The 17,378-nt window shown below is 39.1% G+C and overlaps 2 protein-coding genes across 16 annotated transcripts in view; one reads left to right on the forward strand and one right to left on the reverse strand.

The window, feature by feature from the left end:
* Positions 1-17,378, reverse strand: part of dock7 (dedicator of cytokinesis 7) — a 63,796-nt gene that overhangs the window by 28,328 nt on the left and 18,090 nt on the right. For all 15 annotated transcript variants that reach the window (XM_060867588.1, XM_060867587.1, XM_060867583.1 and 12 more), the window contains exons 13-22: positions 17,335-17,378; positions 15,514-15,676; positions 7,659-7,776; positions 6,825-6,895; positions 6,151-6,289; positions 5,954-6,055; positions 2,753-2,839; positions 2,441-2,672; positions 2,161-2,325; positions 548-717 (exon numbers count right to left, since the gene is read on the reverse strand). The exon at positions 17,335-17,378 is cut by the window's right edge and continues 50 nt beyond it. In XM_060867588.1, coding sequence (XP_060723571.1) covers positions 548-717; positions 2,161-2,325; positions 2,441-2,672; positions 2,753-2,839; positions 5,954-6,055; positions 6,151-6,289; positions 6,825-6,895; positions 7,659-7,776; positions 15,514-15,676; positions 17,335-17,378 — 1,291 coding nt within the window. The remainder of the gene's footprint in view (positions 1-547; positions 718-2,160; positions 2,326-2,440; positions 2,673-2,752; positions 2,840-5,953; positions 6,056-6,150; positions 6,290-6,824; positions 6,896-7,658; positions 7,777-15,513; positions 15,677-17,334) is intronic.
* Positions 9,618-13,940, forward strand: angptl3 (angiopoietin-like 3). The gene is made up of 7 exons (XM_060867591.1): positions 9,618-11,155; positions 11,258-11,368; positions 11,471-11,588; positions 11,670-11,783; positions 12,095-12,190; positions 12,310-12,582; positions 12,678-13,940. Exons 1-7 carry the CDS (start codon positions 10,646-10,648, stop codon positions 12,851-12,853), a joined length of 1,398 nt encoding a protein of 465 aa, XP_060723574.1. The 5' UTR covers positions 9,618-10,645; the 3' UTR covers positions 12,854-13,940.

Here is a 17,378-nt window from a genome sequence, read left to right on the forward strand (position 1 = left end):
AAGACAAATATTAAGGTTTCGTGTAATAAAAACTTCATCTTATTTCCCTGATCACAGATAACCTAGATTTCTGCATGAAAAAGGGCTTTATGCATGACATTCATTCCTCAACACACATGACGTCTACAATTTCTTGGTTTCTTCCAGGTTAACGGTACAGCAGTTATACAGATAAGATGTTCCAGCTGACTGTTTGCCATACAAGTGAACTATAGCGTTGAACTGTGACTGCAATGAGTTTAGTCAGCACTTCAGGAAGAATCTACAGCATTCTGTAATGACACTGCGTGCAGTGATTCATCCTCGGCACAGCAATCCTATATTAATAAACTCAGCTCCAGCAGCCATAAAAACGCTACTGGACTAAGTTATGAACTGTAATGCCTACCAAATGAAATTGGTAAATCATGGTCACATGATGCTGACAAGTTGATGTTAGAAAGCTAATAAAAAATGCAGACAGTCGAGTAGGATCTGTGTTAGAAAGTGCATTATGAGACACACGAGAATCTCTCAGGACATCAACCTCAGACGCAGACATTCCTACCTTCGTGCCGATAATGGAACGAACTTCGTCGTCAGGAGACGTAGGAGTGCCAGAGATGTCAGGGTTACTGTTGCTAAGGCTACGGGAGCGGTTGAGGTTGAGGCTCGCTGGCCTGATGGCAGAACGAGCCATAGTGGCATAGTGTACAGAGCCGCCCAGGCCTCCAGGACCTGTTGGCATGAATACATGAGAAGAAGAGAGTTAGGAGAATCTCATCTTAACAACAGCAATTTCTATAAAACTTTGCATATATTCAACATGCTTTTGTCTGTGATCCTGACAAAAATTGAAAATGTTTCAAATCTCACCCAAGATCGAAAATATATAATCTTCTATTTTTCCTTTAACCTATTAACATCCACAACTGGCAAAAAGTAGTAAAAGCACCAAAAGAATTTATATTACAGGTGGAACGGGGAAGAAAAGCACTAGAAAGCTTTTCTTCTGTTCTTTCGCAAAAGTTGCCACAAATATGTAGGCATAGAATTTCATCTGAATGTCAAGTCAAGTGGCTTTTATTTCATTTTGACTATATATAGCTGATGCAGTACGCAGTGAAATGCGAAATAAAACACATAGAACTACATAGAACACAGAACTAAAGACAAAGTGTCTAAGGGGCTTTTTATACCTGGTCACTTCATGTGTTTTCTGTGATCAGATAGCTATCCGATCGTAAAAAGACCAGGTCTAAATGCCCTCCGAAACTTCTTTTTTTGTTTTGCGGCTGCATTTCAGATGAAACCGGACAGGTGTAAATGAATGTGGTTGTTCAAGCCACATACGCCAGCGCTATACTCCTCCCAAACGGAAGTACGTCACTTGCAAGTGACTCTCTAGTCGTGCATCGCGCCAGATCAAATAACATGGATGACACGCAGGGTTGCAGCACAAACAGTAAATGCTGTTTTTGTAGCATAACCGTCATAAAAAGTTTTTTCGTCTTCTTTTTGATTGCATTCTGAAAACCGCATACACCAAAGCGTGTTCCATTTCAATTACCCCGGAAATGAGGTCAAATATATTTGCATTTTGGGCGGGAGTAGAAAGATCGGATTGATATCCGATTCGCATTTATGTGGCCTAATGTAAATGGAACGGTTTTAACAAATCAGATAGCTATCGGATCAGAGAAAACACATGAAGTGAAGAGGTGTAAAAAGGCCCTATGTGAGCATGTGAATGAATCTTACATCAGGAGACAGAATGGACAAAGTGAGGTTTATAAAGACATGGTTTTAAAAACAAAACTCAAGTGGGCTGCACAGATCACTGACCTCAACCCCACTGATCACTATTAGAATGAACTGCAACACTGACTTCACCCAACATCTCTTCTCCTGACATCAGTGCCTGACTTTTGTAATGCTCTTGTGTGAGAATGAACACAAATCTTCATGACCATGCAACAAAATCTAGTGGAAAGCATTCCCAGTAGAGTGGAGCTTATTATAACTGGTGAGGAGGAAATGTGAAAATAAGGCATGATGGTCGAGTGTCCACTCACTTCAAAAGATCATCCGGAGCTGTTTGTACCATGGAAAATATCATTCAGAGGAAAATGTAAATGATTATAACTGGTGAATTTCCCACAGAGCAGAAAGAAGGCTTACCTGGGGAAGGGGAGTTAGGGTCCATGTTGGGCAGACGGAAGACGTAGTGAATGTAGGAAGAGAGAAGGCTGTTGCGGCCGTGCATGTCTTGGCTGGTGTCCAAATATTTATGCAGACGGTTTACTATGGATGCCATTGCCTCGAAAGAAGCCTGGCCAAGATTGACTGCAATAAGAAATAAATAAAAGGAGGAGTAGAAGAGGAAGAGAAAATCGTAGATTTCAATGTCTGGTAGTCGTAGAAGATATAAATTTGAAGATTATGAGTACACCGCTGTTACCGATCTGTCCAGCGATGACAGGCGGCCGCACCACCAGTAGCACCAGCTTGTCGAACAGCAGGTGGAGGAAGCGCACTACTGGTTCCAGCTGAGAGGAGCTCAAAGCTGCTATACTGCCCTTCAGCTCCGCTTCCAGGCTGTTCTCCATGATCCGCATATCTCCGATCCTCACTGGGAACATGTGCTCATCCAGGGCATGCACCAGCGCAAAAAACTTATCCAGATACTGGTCCTGAGTGGAGAAGAGTCGGTACAGCTGTGTTCTTAGTCATACGCAAAATAGAGAATACGAAATGTAAGAACTAAGAGTACCTGTGTGTGGACAGTGGATACGGCTACAACCTCGACGTTAAACACTCCTCTGTGGTTATCGACCCATTTCATACCAGGGAGAGGAACCTTAAAAAATAAAAAATAATAAAAATAATACACAAATCAAGATGAAAGTATAAAAAGGATGATGTGAACATGGCTGTTATAAACTGCTGATGAACTACATATAAACTGCATTTGGCTGATGAATTTTATTTTCCATAAATTAAAATAAAATAAACTGGTTACTGAAAATCTGTGAAAACCTGACATATAAAAAGTGTTTTTTAATTTGTCTTTATTTACTTTAAAGAAAAGGAAAACATATTTTTGGTGTATAAGCTGCAATACATGCTAGAGGGCAATAAAAATGCATTTTAGATATTAATTATACACTGATTACTAATAATTCAGAATAGACAAACCACAACACCAAAACTAAGTAGCTAGTTAGAAAAAGAATCAGTTCAAAGGAAGCCTTTTCTAAGGTGCTTTTTACACCTGGTCACTTCATGTGTTTTCTGTGATCAGACAGCTATCCGATCGTAAAAAGACCAGGGGTCTCATTTATAAAACTGTGTGTAGGATCCCTACTAAAAGTTTACGTACGCCCAAAAGCCAAAAATGGCGTACGCCAAAAAAAATTCCGATTTATAAAACCGTGCGTACGCACTCCTCTAAGCAATGTTCCCTTTATAAATCACAGATCACCCACAGATGTGCGTACGTGAAATCCCGCCCTGTACACGCCCATTTTTAACCAGTCAATAGTCAATGCAAATCACTGCGCGGGCACGAGAGTGGACCTCGTTATAATGAGTTTCCTCTGCGCTCTGCGGGTTTAAAAATGGGGTGAGGAGCCAGCGTCTCAGGGGGTAGCCACTGTCGCCTGCAGGTTATAATTATATTAAAAGCAACATTGTTATAATTATATTAAAAACAAAATTGTTACAGTTTCTACTTTTTAATATTGTTAAACTCACCAAGAAGCCAGCCATCACGTACTGCGCCTGCATTTAGTCTGTTCCCTACACTGTTATGTGTCAAGATAAAGGAATCATGTGTTGAACCAGGCCAGCGTGCCACAATGTTTGTGAGGGTCATGTTGGAGTCACATATGATTTGCACATTAATAGAATGCACATGCTTTCTATTAACATAAGCAAATTCATTTTCAGATGTGAACTTATAGCAACATGAGCGCAGTCAATTGCGCCGATTACATTTGGGAAACCAGACATTGCTGCAAATTGCATTTTAATTTCGGCCTGTTCTCGCACAGTGTAGGGGAACCTGACGTATCGACCTTTTTTCGACGTATCGATATTAAGTATACCATTCAAAACGACAGATATTATGGCACTCAGGGACGGCTGTGATATACCAGACCTATAGGGTGAGATGATAGATTCCAATAGAATTATTTCATATACAGAAAGATCTTAGACACAAAGTTGTGGATTACTTATAGTTTTTTTTATATAAATAATTTACCTGTCTGCCAATTCTCGCTGGAAACAGCCGGTTGCCAAGAACCCCAGAGTGGTGAGGACTTGTATTTGGACTGGGATGGCATGGTTCCGGCGTGTTGCCCTCTCTAATACTGGACCCAATTCAACACATAGATCTAAGAGCACAGCTCTAGGGAATCTAAATCGGCTTATTAGCCAGTCATCATCATGGCCAGTCATCATCATGGTCCCTGAAAACTCGTTCTCTCCTTATTCTGCCATTGGCGTAATCCTCCAGCAGTGCCAGCAGTGCCATCACGAAGCATTACATACCCGGGTCACCGGAGGATTTATATGTTTCTAGCGATTAGACTGATCGTTAACACCTTGACAAAATCACAGAATTAATTTGTGGGCAAAAATTTAAGACGAAAATGTTATAGTGAAGACATACTTCCTCATGACGGTTTTGTAATGAACACCGTAATAGTTAGGACCGATGATGAGTAGCGATTGTGCTTCATGACTGTATTTGCAGACTTTGACATTTTGATAGCTATATGTACATTAAGAAAAATAATTCGTTTTTACACTGTGTTCTGCAGTTCTCTAATAAAAGGGTATTTCATGCTATTCTGTATCACATGTAGTCGCGCCGTCTCCTCCTGCGCTCCCGTTGTGGACAATGTGACTGTAAGGCAGTGCTGATTATTCATTCATTCATTCATTCATTCATATTCTACCGCTTATCCGAACTACTCGGGTGACGGGGAGCCTGTGCCTATCCTCAGGCGTCATTGGGCATCAAGGCAGGATACACCCTGGACGGAGTAGCGCTGATTATTATTATTATTTTATTTTTAATACATTTTGAATTACGTTTGGATTTTACTAGATGTATATAGCCTAAAACAATCGGCACAAATAACACTGTTGGATTTAATCCTAATGATAATGTGGATATAACGTATGAAATGGAGTGAAAATTAAATGTCACTAATTCTTATAATCGTTCTTCTCACATGTATTTTCTACAATCTAACTTCAGTTCACGACCTCACCATCTGTGTCGCCAATTCCCTTTGTCTCCAGAAGGTGCGTACGCACGTCTAAAAGTTTGCTTAAAGGTGCGCACATTTTCCCGTCAACTTTGTTTTTTATAGATCACAACCTTTGCGCGAAAACTGGCGTACGCACGTTTCCAGCCCCGTTTTGTGCGTACGCACGCTTTATAAATGAGACCCCGGGTCTAAACGCCCTCCGAAACGTTTTCGAGATGCATTTCAGATGAAACTGGACAGGTGTAAATGAATGTGGTTGTTCAAGCCACATACTTCAGCGCTTTACTCCTCCCAAATGGAAGTACGTCACTCGCAAGTGATCTTTCACCCAGGTGTCTCGTTGGGTCTTAAAACGCACTGCTGCCGCCAGCGAAAATGCAGCAAACAGTAAATGCTGTTTTTTGTAGCATAACCGTCATAAGTTTTTGCTTCATGTTTTTGATTGCATTCTGAAAACCGCATACACCAAAGCGTGTTCCATTTCAATTACCCCGGAAATGATGTCAAATATATTTGCATTTTGGGCGGGAGTAGAAAGATCGGATCGATATCCGATTCGCCGAGACGCATTTATGTGGCCTAATGTAAATGGAACAGTTTTAACAAATCAGATAGCTATCGGATCAGAGAAAACACATGAAGTGACCAGGTGTAAAAAGGCCCTATGTGAGCATGTGAATGAGTCTTACATCAGGAGACAGAACAGAATAAGACTGTGGGGGTTTTTCCAGAGACACCGGCAGGCAGAAGTGGCCCGTTCTTAGACGTCCGTTCTGCAGCATAGGGATCCACTGGAACAGAAAATGAGGAACGGGAGAACGGGTTTTACAATTAAACTTAGTCAAACGTGCTTCAACCATGTAGATGTGAGTGATGATGTGCGTACCGTGTATCCTACGGGTGTCTCGAGAGGAGTGTTTTGTTTCTGTTGACAGCTGACGTGGTAGAATGTGAACAGGATGTGATGGTGGTCGTTCAGGGAGGCTGGCAGCTTAATTTTGATTTCATCATGGAAATCTGGAGAGCTGGAATTAAAGAAAAGCCTCAAATATCTACTTTATATATACAACTCTGGTTTATTTGCAAGTGACATCAGGTTTCAAAAAAAGAAGGAAAAAAAATGGCTAATAAAAAAATTCAAGACACAAAAATAAAAAAAAATAATAAAAAAAATCCACCGGAAATATTTAACTATAAAACCTTTTCCCAAAATGGCTGCTTCTGTTCAATACAGTGTAATATAATGTAATGGAAAGGAATGCAGGTAAATCAATAAATGCAAAGAATTTAGCAATGAAAATGTCATGAACTGTTTCAGATGAACTGCAGTTCAGAGTGTGTGCTGGGGTGACAGAGATTGTAATATTTACGCTCTCACAACTTCCAATAGCTTCCTGAGTGTAATATCAGCTGATAAAGTTTAAAACCTAGTGCCATCTTCTGTGATTGGGTCTTGTGAAATAAAGATGACAGGGTTCACTAGAACAGCACAGAACATGAGGACAGTCATTAAATAATCTCTTTTCCACAGCAGCACAATATTCATTGATTGTATCTCACCGGTTGTGATAGACCACCGCAGTGTATGCCTCTTTTGAAAACTCTCCACAGCTGGATTTACCAAAGATTACCTAAACAACAAGAAAGCAGTAAGTATGGATTGATGTAGCTTGAAATTTTAATTTTTGTTTGTTTTATTCATTCATTAATGGTGCTTTATGTAACGGTTATAACGCGCAGTGATTATATATAAAAGTATCTCAGCCACAATCCAGAGCACAGGTTTATACTGTATTAATGCGCTCATTATTGTTTCTATAGCAACAACTCATTCACAAGGAGTGTACAGTATGAGCACCGCATCTAAAGTTAATGATGGAATACAAACATGGTCTTATTTAACAAAGAAAAGATGTAGATATGGTGATGATTACGGTAAGGAGTCTTCGGTGTCTGTGATTTCACTGGAAACATGTTTGAACGTTGGAAAGTCTACAGACAGGGAACTTTGCACTTTATAGTTTTCTCTGTAAAAAGCTGTAATTTTTTATTTTATTAATAAATATAATAATTATTCCAGAAAGGAAATGACTATTTATCACTAGTGTAACAACAAAAACTTCTAAATGCCTCTTGGAAATTAAACACAACTACAAATGGATATAAAGTATGATGTTTTAATTAAAAAAAAAATCATTAGCAAAATGCTGCGGTATAAGAGAAATAAAACACGCTGTAATTGCGCTTGGCATCTGGGTGAATATTTTCCTATAACAGCAGGACATGTTGCCTTTTATTCCTGACATAATTTACAAAGGCACCTTACAAGACAACTCAATATAGATGTGGAGTGCGTAAGTACACGCTCTAGTCATCTTGTGCATCATCACTTACAGGCATGGCATTGCTTTGGTCCTCCCCATTCATAAACTGCACCTTCACTGTGATGTTACGAGCAGAGCCTTGGCGGTTGGCGAAATTCAGACTCTGTGGGTTGATGTACAGCAGGTTCCTAATAAGAACAAAAAAAAAAAAAAAAAAAAACAAAGGAGAACGATGCTTAATTACCATGACTGCATGTCCTGAAGTGTTTATTCCACTTATATCAAATCATAGCATTTTTTATGTAATTTACTATTAAATAAAGATCACACATTATATGCAAGAAGCATTATTAGTTCCGGTTATCACTTACACATGCAGCTATAATCACTCAGACAATATACGTAGGTTATTAGCGAGAACCCACAGAATCCTCCGTCTTGAAGACTTTCCTTTAAACCGTTATAAAGCCTTAATACAATCTGTGAATGAGGGTTTTTACCATAGAATAATAGGAAGCAGCTTTTATTTCTCACCCACACATTGTTGTCCAGTGAAATTCTTTTCTCAGCGTATCCAAGCTATGCTCTGGGCTGCTGATTAAAGGATCTGCCACTGTTGGGCCCTTGAGCGAGGCCCTTAACCCTCACTGAACCTGCGCTCTGACCCTTTCCTAACTGCTACCAAAGTTGGGATATGCAAAGAAAGAACTTCCCTGTGCTGTAGTGTATATGTGACAAAATAAAAGGCTTTTATTTTACTTAAGGGCCCAACAGTGGCAGCTTGGTAAAGCCTCTTGAACCCCTGACCTTCTTATTAGTAACCCAGAGCTTTAACTGCTGAGACATCACTAATGTATTAAAAGCAGTTTAAGATAAAGCGGATTAAGATGAAGCTTTGATTTAAATCAGTACACCTGTCAGAGCTGCTGTTCTGTAAAATGAATCAACAGTGCTGTGGAATAATTTCATATATACATGAGTCTGATATTTAGCACAAGGTTTTACTGGATCTTTAATGTATTGCAATAATTACACTATGATCAGGGCATTCGTAAAATGACAAATCCTTGTTTGCCTGCAAAAAGCTTAAAAAAAAAAAGGGAGGGAACGGCTTTGGAAATGGAAACTGACTAAAAACTCAGAATAGACTCTGTGGTTTAGTGGAACATAGGACCTAAGGATGCTTCAGATCAGACTATACAGGAATGTATACATTGGGTGACAGGTCACAGAAACCACAATGACATGAAGCTCATCCCTCTGGGAGAAAGAGGGTCATAAACATTATCCACAAAGCACTCGTCTCCCATGCACTCACTGTCTCTCGCTCTCCCCGTATCTGATGCTGCTAACCACTTCAATGTCTATCTCACGCTCTTCCTGATCTGTTGCTCTGGAAGCTCCAAAAGCAAGAGGAACATTTGTGTTAGTTTATAGTTATAGCTGTTTAAACAAGACTAGATTTAATTAAACAAACATTATATTTATCATAATCTGTATCATAATCGTTTCTTTGTAATCTTGGTCTTTCAGATGCATACTTTCATCTATTGACAGACGCATGATTCTTATTAGTCAAAGAGATAAAAGTCTATCCAAAGTTAGGCCTCAGAGAGAGCACAGACACAGACACTCGCACAGACACAGACACTCGCACAGACACAGACACTCGCACAGACACACGCACAGACACACATAGACGCACAGACAGACACACACAGACATAGACACGCAGACAGACACAGACACACACACAGAAACAGACACGCAGACAGACACAGACACACACACAGAAACAGACACAAAGACACACACACAGACACGCACAGACACACGCACAGACACACGCACAGACACACACAGATGCGCAGACACAGACAGACACACAGAAAGACGCACACAGACAGACACACAGACAGACAGACACACACACAGATAGACAGACAGACACACTCACACACACACACTCTCACACACACAGATGAGTAAATAAGACCACTTTTTCTTTTTAACAGCAACAGCAACCTCAACAAGCCAAGAAACAATTCAAACTTTCTTTCCCAGGCAGGCAGTTACAGCAAGAAAGTAAAATGATCCCATAACAAAATCCTAGCTGAAGGTCTGCTACCCTTCGGCAATATATCAATAAAACAGGATTTAATACAATTCTTGAAAAATTGGACTGAACATATGACCATTAAACAGAAAAGACCATTCTTCTAAATCAAAGAAAAGCTAAATAAGACAAAGAAACTGAATGTTTACCGAGATATTTAGTGTGACAGTCAATCCTTTCCCTATTCTGTGGATTTTTCTTTCATATTTTGGATTGCTGAAATCTTGTTGGATATAAGGACACTGGGAGAGTCAGCGACACCACTTAGCTAAAGGAATACAGATTTTTTCCCCCCAATGTCTGCCCATTTTGACACACAGACACCACTGAAACATTCCTTTTTTTACTTTAAGACTGTAATAACTCACAGTGAACCTTGTTGAAGTTCCTAAAACTACCCCAGCACTTTTATTTTTACTTCTCTCCTCCAACATTGGTGAGGATCTTCACACGCATGTGGAATGCTGATTCAGCAGGACATTAAATCAAGCAAAGAGATGTAAAGTGTGCACTTTTATTATTAATTTCCACCCGACTTCCATCTCTGCAATGATGAGATCGACCAGCAAGATGATTCATTAGTGCTCCTGTGGCACTGCTTGATGCTGCACTGAAGCCACAGGATTGGTGAGATGGATTATGGATGTGTGGTGACAGGTTTTGGTGGGCTATAAGGGGGGTGGATGTGCATGCCTGCTATAATTTGTTTGCTCCATCCCTCTGGGGATGTTTTTTTCCTATGATAGTCGGGATCAGATACAGCTGCACAATCCGTTTAATGATCAACAAATTCTCCCTCCCCTTCTTGGCTAGGAGTATAAATTGAAGGTCGCCCGGCTTTGCATTCTGTTGCGCACACTACTGGGAGAGAGGAAAAGCAAAAGAAGCAAGGGAGAGAACTCGAGTAGAGATAGTAGATCAGATAGTGCCAGATAGTCAAAATGAAGCTTGTCTGCTTGTTCTTCCTGGGGAGCATGTGCACCATTAATGCGGCCCGTCGTGTACAAACAGCCACAGAGCCACCATTTCTACACAATCCACAACCGACCGAAGCAAAGTCGAGCTTTGCTATGTTGGACGACGTGCGGCTGCTGGCTAACGGTCTCCTCCAACTGGGGCAAAGCTTGCGAGAGTTTGTGCACAAGACCAAGGCGCAAATCAACGACATCTTTCAAAAGCTGAACATCTTCGACCGCTCTTTCTACCAGCTCTCCGTCGTGACCAGTGAAATCAAAGAGGAGGAAGAAGAACTAAAAAAAACAACCTCGTTCCTCAAGGCCAACAACGAGGAAATCAGGAACATGTCGCTGGAGATCAACTCCAAGGTCAACAACATTCTGCATGAGCGTGTGCAGCTTCAGAGCCAAGTCGGGAATCTGGAGGAAAAGCTGCAAGGCCTGAGCCAAAGCGTAGTCCCTTTAGAACAGCTCCAAGAGATCACTGCTCTGAAGGTAGGTCCATCAATTGTTTCCATAATTTGCAAGTTGCTAGAAAAAAAAATAACATTTGCAAACCAAACTGTAAATTAAAGAGAACTGAATTTTTTCCCACAGGATGTGATCGATACTCAAGAGAAAACCATCAAAGACCTACTGAATTCTGTAAAAGAACAGCATGAACAGCTTAACTCACAACAAAACAAAATCAAAAGCCTGGAGGAGAAGGTAGAGAAAAGATAAAACAACCCAAACAATCTGATCTAAGAGATGTAGCTTATTTCTGCTGAGCAAGCGAGGCTTACTTAATCTTGCTATGCTTTCTTACAGATTAATTACGACTTGCTACAAGACACCACTGAAAAAATTGCAGATTCCTTTCAAGAGGTTCCAAACCTTCTCAAATATCTGACAAGTAACTCAACCAACACAAGTACTAACACAAATGGTAAGTCGAGGGCTGCTACTCACTGAAAGTTCACCCTTTTGTGCTGTTCGGCATGGTATACTTATAACGAGTTTGTTACAGATCTTCCCGCAGACTGTAGTGAAGTGTTCCGTACAGGCCAGAGAAAGAGTGGAGTTTACCCAATCAAACCCAATGAGTCCGAGCCATTCGATGTGTACTGCGAGATCAGCTCGGGTAGGAGAACAAACACATTACAACCAACACCACTAGTAGGAACATTTTTCTATACAACTATTGTCCTTACATGTGGTTTCATTTCTGTGCATGCAAAAAATAAATAGCTTTCATTTAGATTTTTACTTCTTTTTTACTTTTTTATTTTTACCTAAAAAAATAAACCGTTTGATAATCTTTAGTTAGCACCATAAACATTTTCAGCAATTGGTTAGACTACTTTTGAAATATGTACGAGACTTTTTTTTGTAAAAACATTTTCTCTTTCTAAAATATTTTTACACCTTTATCCTAAATGACTGGTTTTGCAGAAAGAGCAGCCACGGTTATTCAACAGCGAGTGGATGGTGCAGTAGACTTTGATCAGACCTGGGACAAATATGAGCTTGGTTTTGGAAATCTGGAGAGTAAGTATCCACTGGATATACAGAAAGAAATCCAACAAATCAGTAATTGTTGTTAAACCATTTTTTTTTTTTTTTAACCAAGACTGCAAACGAAAAGCATTTCTCTTAACGTACTGCAGATGAATTTTGGCTTGGCTTGGCAAAGATCTACTCCATTGCCAGACAGGGAGAATACATTCTCAGCATTGAGCTGGAGGACTGGAAGGATGAGAGAAGATTCATTGAGTACATGTTCACCCTGGAAGGTCCTGCATCTCAATACACTATCCATCTGACTCACCTGTCTGGGAACCTGCCTGATGCCATGAGCAACCACACTGGGATGATGTTCTCAACCAAAGATAAGGACAACGACAATCTTGATGAGTTTAGCTGTGCTCGCAACTACTCAGGTAGCGACACAAAAATTTACGGATTTCAAAGTGTCCCGGTTATGTGCAGCAGCCCAATGTCGAACACTGAAGTAACTTGATTTTTCCTTTTTCAGGTGGTTGGTGGTTTAACGCATGCGGTGGCACCAATCTAAACGGCCGCTACACATGGATGCGGACGAGGAGCCGTACTCTGCGCAGAAAAGGGATCTACTGGAGACCTGGCAAGGGAAGCTCTTATACTATTAAATCCACAAAGATCTCCATTAGGCCTTCATCCCAATTCCAGTGAACCTGACTAATTTAAGGCGACTCTAAACTAATCAAAGTGATCACATAAGCAACAATGACTTTGGCAGACACAAGCTACGTCTTTCTCCTAAACTTTGTCCAAAGGTGCTGGAGCATGTCGTTCAAGCATGGTGCAATGTACAGATATTGCATGTGCAGTTTTGCAACAGCTTTTTACTTTTTAAATTATTTAGAAAATTGCTTGTGGAGAATTCAAACAGAGCTGAATATACTTTAGGAAAATGAACACATTTTATGCTTATCATGCTAAATTTTGTAACCTATCTTTGCAACTCTATACAACACTCACAGAATCAAACTAGTTTCACAAAGCATCCATGTTAAATAATTCACGTTCTTGTTTTTATACTCCATTTTAACTTAATACCATATTTAACCCATGTTTATGTTTTGTGCTAGTCAAGAAACATGGTGCTCTTTTTACGTTACTGAGTCATATTGACTCCTGGGTACACAATGTACACAACTGTACAGTAAATGTTTGTTTACAGATTTGTCCTGAAAAACAGTAAGGTGCACAATTTTCATAACGAAATAAATGAATCCACACCAAAGAATTTTGTCTTCAAGTGTTGAAACTGAAGCTGTTTAAGGACTAATCACAGAAACTAACTTCATGAAAGTTCCAAAGCAGTAAATGTGTAATAATAAATGGATGTAAAGGTGGACATAAAGTGTAATGTTTTGCTCTTTATGGAACACAGAAGTTTTAACATTGCCAAATTTTTTTTGAAAAAAAAAAAAGAAAGAAAGAAAAAGAAACACTTTGGGATTTGCTGTAAATTTAAAATAATCAACCTCTGGGTGGTAACTATCTCTGTCAGGCTGCATTCCAGCACCCCAGCAGTGATTTTCTTACAGCAGGAAATATTTTATTCCATACAAAAGAAAAAAATATATCAAGTGGTTAAGGCTTTGGGTTGTTGATCAGAGGATCAGAGTTCATGCCCCAGTACTGCCAAGCTGCCACTGCTGGGCCCTTGAGCAAGGCCCTTTACTCTCATTGCTCCAGTGGTGCTGTATCATGACTGACCCTGCGCTCTGACCCCAACCTCCAAAGTTGGGATATGCAAAGGAAGACTTTCACTGTGCTGTAATGTATATGTGACAAAATAAAGGCTTCTATTCTATTAGCCTCAATAACGTTAATAATTTTTAATTTGAATAAATTTTAATCAATGGCTATATTATTATTTACATATATAATTAATATACTACATTTATACACCATCTGATTTATTTGGGTAACTCTATATATTACATAATGAATGTAGAATTATATAATTTTAGCATGCCCGAGCAAGCGGACTGTCAGCTTTGCTATCTACCGCCAAACAAGGACAAGCTTTGCAGATGACTGTGTCAACATAACCCCATTTGAGGCCTTGACTAAAATAGCAGTTTGAACCAGTCAGTTTCGAAGCTGTAGCAAGGCCATGATGTTGTGTAACATTATTTGGAAAGGTGAATTAAAATATTGCACAGTGGTCACAATTCTGTGCTAATGACCACACAGTCCCGGGATGCCCCTCTGCTGGACCACTGATTGAGCCATATTGTGTCTGATCCTGCACTTTCAGTCCAAAATAAATAAAACCTTTAGAGTTTAAACAATTGATAATATACAGCATAAAACAGACATGAGTACACCCACGTGCAAGGTGACTTAAATGACAAATGAGTCAAAATGATCATCTCTCATTAAGTGGACAAGGAGAGTATTTGCTCTTACGACAAATAAAACAAAAGCTTTAGAAAGACAAAATTTGCACCTCAGCTATCTAGCTTGGAATCTGCATATATTATATATCTGTATATATTGTGTACACAAGTTGGGGAGAAGACGATATACCAGAATATTGGCTTCTAATCTCCAGAACCTTGGCAGAAGAGGAATATTCCAGCAAGTTATTGATCTAAAGCATGTTGTTAAAAATCATATATGTGTTTCTAAAGAAGAAAAAAGTGGCCTGGCTATGTATATCTTCTGACATGAATACAACAGAATGCCTTAAAAACCAAGGCAAAGAAATACAACCACTCCAGCAAAGAGCAGCAAAAATAAATAAATAAATAAATAAATAAGAAAAATGGCAAGAAATTTCTCTGTTTCTGAGATGTTAGCATGTGTGTGCGTTCCAATTTCTTGTTAGGAAAAAAATAAGGACAGCCCCACATTTATTTGTACTTAAAATTGATAAAATTACCTACAGGTGGATCACATCAGGTGCGAATTATTACAACACTGTTACAGAGCATTTTGAAGAAAGAAAATCTTTACTATGACCTTATCTTTAACTTTTAGGGGAACCGCCCATATTTCTAAGAATTTTCTGAGACTTTTATCACTAGGAGTAACACTTTCATTAATACAGGCCCTGAATCTCAGTACTAAAAGGTGTACTGACTTTTGTTTCACTGAGCTCTTATTATGAAGCCTGGATTGTTAACATAGTAAACATAATTTTACACGAGGTACTGTTCAACTTTTGGATTGAACTTGGAATCATTTGCCATTTAAGTGTTAATCCACAGAGGTGTACTTCACTTCTGACAGACACCGTGTAAATATTTTTAAACAGATTGCAAAATCTACGTGATCGTTCTATATTTGGGAGAATCGGAGTTCGGCTGTTGTACCTGTACGTGGTGTTGGGCACATAAATGTCCTTGGCAGGGAACTCCAGGATCTCCCTGGTGGGCCGTACCCGAGTGTCAGGATAAGGTTTGACCTGGAGGAGCTCTGGAGTCAGACAGTAGTGGGGGTTCTCAGGAGCAGGAGAAATGTCAATCTTCAGCTGAGCTATTAAAAAAATAATAAATCAGCCTCCAGTTAGCAAGGTTTATAGTTGGAAATCAAAGTTATTAGCTGACTCGTGTAATATCAGCGGTTCAAATGCTGTAAAAATTTCCAACAATGCACTTAGTGAGACCGATAACTATTAATTATACCACAAATTCCACAACATTGACTTTTACTTTCTTAAAACTAACACTTTAGATCAGCTAAACAGTCCTGAAAATATATTTAATTAATTTTATATATTGTATGTTTTTTTTATTCTTCTCAAGATTTTAAATCTTAAAACTTAAATGGGTATTTTTAGACTTTGTACGAGCATAAGCGCATGTTTTGGATGAAAACCAGAAAGCTCTTCTGTGAGTCTCTCTGAAAAGGTGGTCTGATAAATACATTAAATACAAACGCATTACTGAGAATAAATGTGTGGGTGTAGACAAAACTTTAGAAACTAAGAGAGTAATTACTGAATAAATGCTAACATTAGAGCAATCACATTAACATAAACCTTGTGCTGGGAAATAGTCAAAGCAGCAGGACATTAAAGGCAGGATGCACAATGTTTGAAAGCCAATGTTGACATTTGAAATCACCAAAACAAACACGCCCCTAACCCAAATGGGTGTCACCCCTGTTTTGATAGCTCCACCCCACATATACATACGTAACTCAGGCAACTATTATGACAGAACCTGCTGGGGCAGCTGGCTGAGGGGATATTTATATCAATAAATTAACTTAGTGAGTAATACTATGGTAATACAAATGTGATATTTTAGTACTGTGTGTTGTATCGTGAAAGGTTTAGCTCCGTTTCACGCAGAAGACGACGTTCAACACCTAGAACCCGAGGCAGAGGTAACGCATTGTGCTCTAATATTAAAAGGAGAAAAAAAAATAATGGCAATGACTTGACAGAACAAATAGTGCAGTCTAAGGAAATGTATATCATATTTCTCAATCAGGTGTGTGCCTGCTTGCAAAGAAAAAAAAATCTGCATTTTATTTATTTGAATGTTATTCTGAGAGATCATTGATCACATTGATACAGAGATCATATGGAGAGAGTCGTGCTGCAGGAATGGGAATAAATTCCTTCATTAGCTATGGGACATTTTCCAACACTGCTGACCTGCTTACCACAGTTTTAATGCTTTAATTATATTTGCTTATGCCTTAAAGCTTTATTTTAATTAGGGTATAAATGAAACCATCAATCACAAATAAAGACCTATGATAATATAATAATAGCTCATATACTCTTACTCCGAAGGCACTTATTTATGATTCATGTCAGCTGTCTGTCCTACTATTATGCAGTTGCTGAGTTGTATATCTGCTATAAATTACTTTTTTAACCTTACAGGAGACAAAATAAAACAAAAGTGAATCTAGAAAATAAAGGAACAGAATAAAAGCTTTCATTTTTAAAGCACGAGGCAGAACGTTAATGATTCATTGCAAGCCGAGCTGTTTTATTTATAATATTAGGAAGACGCTAAAACAGCCATAAATTCTGCAAAGACTTTGTAACCTGACCTCGCTTAAGGAAATCTATCTGGCATTTCACAAAGCACATTTTTCACAAAACACTTTGTTAAAAAAATGGATATCTTTACTGTTGTCTTTAGCTTCATTTGCTGAGTAAACTTTAAGCTCACCTGTAATTGGTCTGAGTCTGCGTAACACTGAAGAGGGTCGCCTC

This window comes from Tachysurus vachellii, chromosome 4, assembly GCF_030014155.1.
Source record: "Tachysurus vachellii isolate PV-2020 chromosome 4, HZAU_Pvac_v1, whole genome shotgun sequence".
NCBI lineage: Eukaryota > Metazoa > Chordata > Actinopteri > Siluriformes > Bagridae > Tachysurus > Tachysurus vachellii.

Coding starts and splice junctions, on each gene's coding strand:
- angptl3 (XM_060867591.1), top strand. CDS start 10,646: ATGAAGCTTGTCTGCTTGTTCTTCCTGGGGAGCATGTGCACCATTAAT. Junction 12,191..12,309: donor TGGTTTTGGAAATCTGGAGA/GTAAGTATCCAC, acceptor AACGTACTGCAG/ATGAATTTTGGCTTGGCTTG. Junction 12,583..12,677: donor CTGTGCTCGCAACTACTCAG/GTAGCGACACAA, acceptor TTCCTTTTTCAG/GTGGTTGGTGGTTTAACGCA.